Source organism: Octopus bimaculoides, chromosome 28 (assembly GCF_001194135.2).
Source record: "Octopus bimaculoides isolate UCB-OBI-ISO-001 chromosome 28, ASM119413v2, whole genome shotgun sequence".
NCBI classification, from domain to species: domain Eukaryota; kingdom Metazoa; phylum Mollusca; class Cephalopoda; order Octopoda; family Octopodidae; genus Octopus; species Octopus bimaculoides.
The window spans coordinates 837,546-843,065 of record NC_069008.1 but is presented as its reverse complement, the minus strand read 5'-3'; the positions used below and the strand labels follow the sequence as shown (position 1 = coordinate 843,065).

The 5,520-nt window shown below is 43.2% G+C and overlaps 1 protein-coding gene across 2 annotated transcripts in view; it reads left to right on the top strand.

Annotated features, from left to right (window-relative positions):
• Positions 1-1,432: 1,432 nt before the first annotated feature.
• Positions 1,433-5,520, top strand: part of LOC106879237 (sodium-coupled neutral amino acid transporter 9) — a 21,994-nt gene continuing 17,906 nt past the window's right edge. For both annotated transcript variants that reach the window (XM_014928725.2, XM_014928724.2), the window contains exons 1-5: positions 1,433-1,494; positions 2,467-2,544; positions 3,253-3,397; positions 4,043-4,134; positions 4,767-4,830. In XM_014928725.2, the coding sequence (XP_014784211.1) occupies positions 4,046-4,134; positions 4,767-4,830 (153 nt within the window). In that variant the 5' untranslated portion in view covers positions 1,433-1,494; positions 2,467-2,544; positions 3,253-3,397; positions 4,043-4,045. The remainder of the gene's footprint in view (positions 1,495-2,466; positions 2,545-3,252; positions 3,398-4,042; positions 4,135-4,766; positions 4,831-5,520) is intronic.

Genomic DNA, 5,520 nt, shown 5'->3' with positions numbered 1-5,520 from the left:
TGAGCGAAAACACCTAAAGCTCCACGAGGCTCCAGCAGGGGATGGTGGTGAACCCTGCTGTACTCTTTCACCACAACTTTCTCTCACTCTTTCTTCGTGTTTCTGTTGTGCCTGTAATCCAAAGGGGTCAGCCTTGTCACACTGTGTCACACTGAATATCCCCCCGAGAACTACATTAATGGTACACGTGTCTGTGGAGTGCTCAGCCAGTTGCATGTTAATTTCATGAGCAGGCTGTTCCGTTGATCGGATCAACTGGAGCCCTCGACGTCGTAAGCGACGGAGTGCCAACAACAACCTTATAAAGAAAATCCTTAGTGTGTGTAGAGGACAATAAGGATTACATTAAGATACTTTTGGAATATACAGAATATATAGACATGTTCAGTGGCAAACTGACTCTAAAAATATTAATTGACAGGAGACTAAGGGAGCCCACCTGCAACTACAAGTGGGCCCACCCGCAAAACACAATGCTATCATTTTTTTTTCTTTTTTTTTTTTTTTTTTTTGTTAAAAGTATTCTTTTCACCTGCCTACAAACACAGCCAGGCTGAAATAATGCATTCTTCCAGGGTTGAATAAAAAATTGTCAAACTTGAGGAGATGGGCCCATTCGATACTAACATGGGCCCCCATATATGGTGCAGGGGCCCACTTGCCATCAGGCAAGCTGGAAACCTGGGTAGCCTGTGTGTATGTTGGGGTGTGTGAACTCTACTGAACTAGCAAGGTGCCTCCATTTAAGTACCTAATTCAGCTGAATCTTAATTATATTTTATATGTGTGTGTGTATGTATGTATGTGTGTGTGTGTGTATGTATATATATATATATATGTATATATATATATATATGTATGTATATATATATATATATATAGGCGCAGGAGTGGCTGTGTGGTAAGTAGCTTGCTTACCAACCACATGGTTCTGGGTTCATTCCCACTGCGTAGCACCTAGGGCAAGTGTCTTCTATAATCTTGGGCTGACCAATGCTTTGTGAGTGGATCCGGTAGATGGAAACTGAAAGAAGCCTGTCGTATATATGTATATATATATATGTTTGTGTGTCTGTGTTTGTCCCCCCAACATCGCTTGACAACTGATGCTGGTGTGTTTACGTCCCCGTAACTTAGCGGTTTGGCAAAACAGACCGATGGAATAAGTACTAGGCTTCCAATGAATAAGTCCTGGGGTCGATTTGCTCAACTAAAGGCGGTGCTCCAGCATGGCCACAGTCAAAAGACTGAAACAAGTAAAAGAGTAAAGAGTATGTATAGTCATCTATGTATGTTGGTTGTACCTTTGACTCTATGCGTATGTCTGGGTATATATGTGTTTAGCTGTGCCTCCATAGAATTGTGTTTGTGAGTGAGTGAGAGAGAGAGAGAGAGAGAGAGACTAACCTTTGTTCTTGTCTGTTGCAGTGAAATTCCTGTAGAACCAAACATTGAAGTCCAGTCTGGAGTTTTAGACAGGAACCAAGAAATACGGTAGGATAATGGCTGTCTATTTCTCAGTCTCTTATTTTTTTCCTTTTGGTTTGTCTGTCAATACAAGCATGCAAACACACACACACACACACACACACACACATTTATATATATATGTGTGTGTGTGTAGGCATATGTGTGGTAAGAAGCTTGCTTCCCAACCACATGGTTCCAGGTTCAGTTCCAGCGTGTGGCACCATGGGCAAGTGTCTTCTACTATAGCCTCGGGCCGACCAAAGCCTTGTGAGTGGATTTGGTAAACGGAAACTGAAAGAATCCCATTGTATATATGTATATATATATGTTTGTGTGTCTGTGTTTTTCCCCCCAACTTCGCTTGACAACCGATGCTGGTGTGTTTACGTCCCCGTAACTTAGCGGTTCGGCAAAAGAGACCGATAGAATAAGTACTAGGGTCGATGTGTTCGACTAAAGGTGGTGCTCCAGCATGGCCGCAGTCAAATGACTGAAACAAGTAAAAGAGTAATGGACAGATAGGCGTCCTTATCTTGTTTGTTATTAGCACAACGTTTCAGCTGGTGTATTCTCCAGCCTTCATCAGGTGTCCTGATGGAATTTTGAACCCCACCCTTTATTTGACTAATGGGGTACACTGTTCTCATTCCTCAGGTGTATTGCCGATGTGGATAAGAGCGTGGGCTACTAGCCCTTGGATTCTAAGTTCAATCCCAGGCAGGGACTTGAAAAAATATCAGCAGAAAGATAACACCAGCCACATATGTTAGGAATGAAAACAGTTTTGATCCCGTTCGTCAAATAACGGGTTGGGTTTGAAAATTCCAGCGGAACGCATGAGGAAGGGTGGAGGGGACATCAGGCGAAACGTTGTGGTGACAACAAACAAGGTGGAGGACACCTGTCCATCAAATGTAAACAATGTAAACAACGTAAACAACTCCTCGTTTTCTAAAATATAGAATTATTTTCTTTTGAGTTTTCTTTTTCTTCCAGTTCGAAGCCACCAAAGTTACTCGTCACCTCCTCTCCTGAGTCTACCAGTAACCCAACAGATAAAGTCCGAAGGGTCCGGTGAGTAGACTTCCAACCCTTTCGTTCTTTCTTTGGTGCTGTTTAGCCCCAGGTAAGTCCTGGTTCAACAGACGTTCAGAGACGTTCCACCTGTGGCCATGCTGATTTTTGTTCAGACATTGTGTATCTTGGACTACATTGTCTAATGTGTCCTTCCTTGTTGTTGTTGTTGTTTAACCCTAGGTCAGTCCTGATCCAGACAGACCCGTGATCAAAGACATTCTATCTGTGACCATCCTTTGGTTTATTCAGTCACAGTGTATCTAGGACTACATGATTTGATGTCTCCATTCTTGTGGTTGTTCAGACCCAAGTCGGTCCAGATCCAGTAGACGAATGATCAAAGCTGTTCCAGCGGTGACCATCCTGTCTTTTACTCAAACATAGTGTATCTTGGACTACAATTATCTAATGTATCTTTTGTTGTTGCTTAGCCCCAGGTCAGTTCTGATCCAGCAGACCTGTGATCAAAGACGTTCCACCTGTGATCATCCTGTCTTTTACTCAGACATAGTGTATCAAGGACTACAATTATCTAATGTTTCCTTCCTTCTTATTACTGTTGTTTAACCCCTGGCCTGTCCTGATCCAGCAGACCTATGATCAAAAACATTCCAGTTGTGACCATCCTGTCTTTTTATTCTGACACTAGCACTACAACTATTGCCACCACCACCTTCACCACCTCTGCCATATTCTCTATTCCAGGAACCCGGTTCAGTTTCACAACTATATCCAACACGTTGACAGTGACCCAGCTGTGTGTGCGGCCATCAGTCGTTATAAATATTACAAATATCTGGAGAAGATCAATGCTAACCAATCAGATCAACCAACTAGTCCATTGATCTTTGTAAGTTGTCCAATTATTACTGATCAATCGATTGATTGAGTTTTTAGTTTTTAACTAACTTCAACAAATATTTAAGTAAAAGTTTAGTTGCCCTTGTGTATCTATGTCTTTATTGCCCTCAAGGGGCTAAACACAGAGGGGACAAAAAAAGGACAGACAAAGGGATTAAGTCGATTACATTGACCCCAGTGCGTAACTGGTACTTATTTAATCGACGCCGAAAGGATGAAAGGCAAAGTCGACCTCTGCGGAATTTGAACTCAGAACGAAACGGCAGACGAAATACCGCTAAGCATTTCTCCCGGTGTGCTAACGATTCTGCTCGTTGGTCTTGCATATACATTCATCCCCTGCAACCCCCTCCTGTTGAACATCCCTAATTTTACAGACCCAGAGGTGCTGGTGCCCAATCTTGCTGGCCTTGTGCCAAAATCTGAAGCCATTATGTCAGTGTTGCTGTTTAACCCCAGGTCCTTTCCAAACCAGCAGACCTATTATGAAAACACTTCCAGCCGTGAACATTTAAAGGTATCATTTGAGAGTAGGGTTATTTAGCTGCTATTTCCAGCAATACCCATGCACCACCTAGATGTTCCCCTTTTTCCTGTTCTTAATGATGTTGTTTTTTGTTTTTGTTACATCCAGACAATGCCAGATCATGTTGTACCCCCGCAGTTCATCACAATTGTCTCCATCTCGAACAAGATCGAAGCCAAACAAGGGAGCCTAGTCACAATGTAAGTGATTCTCTTTCAAATAAACAAACCCCCTCATGGGGTTCAGGATTGGCCATGGGGCTGGGGTAAGAAGTTTGCCTCCCAACCACATTGTTTTGGATTCAGTCCTACTGCATGGCACCTTGTGTAATTGTCTTTTACTAACACCCTGGGCCTACCAAAAATCTTCCCTTCTCCCCCCACTTACAAAGCTTGCCCAAGGTGCCACGCAGCGGGACTGAACCCGGAACCATGTGGCTGGGAAGCAAGCTTCTTATTTCTTTATTGCCCACAAGGGGCTAAACATAGAAGGGACAAACAAGGACAGACAAAGGGATTAAGTCGATTAGATCGACCCCAGAGCGTAACTGGTACTTAATTTATCGACCCCGAAAGGATGAAAGGCAAAGTTGACCTCGGCGGAATTTGAACTCTGAACGTAATGGCAGACGAAATACCACTAAGCATTCTTACCACACAGCCACACCTGTGCCTATATATGGACATACATATATTCTGTACAACACAAATGCCACCACTACTATCACCTGGCTGTCATCACCACTACAACTAGTGCCCATACCACCGCATACCTCTACTGGTGCCAGAACTACACCATTCCTTTCTGACCGCTTTTCTCTCTCTTTGTCCAGATTCTCCCTGTGGAACACTATGATGGGGACCTCCATACTCAGCATTCCATGGGCCCTCAAAATGGTAAGTATCCCTTTTGTATCCCTGTTTCAACCCTAACAAACCAACCATTGAGTCTCTACTTGGTGGCATGATTTGCTAGAAATAGGAGCCAGACAACAGCAATGAAGAAGGGCACATTAAATAATGTAGTCCTAGATACACTGTGTCTGAATAATTCAGACAGGATGGTCACATCTCCAAAGCAAATACTCTTTTACTCTTTTACTCTCTTTTACTTGTTTCAGTCATTTGACTGCGGCCATGCTGGAGCACCGCCTTTAGTCGAGCAAATCGACCCCAGGACTTATTCTTTGGAAGCTTACTACTTATTTTATCGGTCTCTTTTTGCCAAACCGCTAAGTTACGGGGACGTAAACACACCAGCATCGTTTGTCAAGCGATGTTGAGGCGGACAAACACAGACACACAAACACCCACACACATATATACGACGGGCTTCTTTCAGTTTCCGTCTACTAAATCCACTCAGAAGGCTTTGGTCAGCCCGAGGTTATAGTAAAAGACACTTGCCCAAGGTGCCACGCAGTGGGACTGAACCGGGAACCATGTGGTTAAACACCAGTTCCACAAAAATCAGAAACCTTTTTGCTCTCAGTGTGCGAGTTTCAGATATGTACACTCTGGATGCTAAAGTTGTTGCCATTGGTAACTATTTGGTAAATAAATATGTTGGTTGTCTTTCTTTTTAGT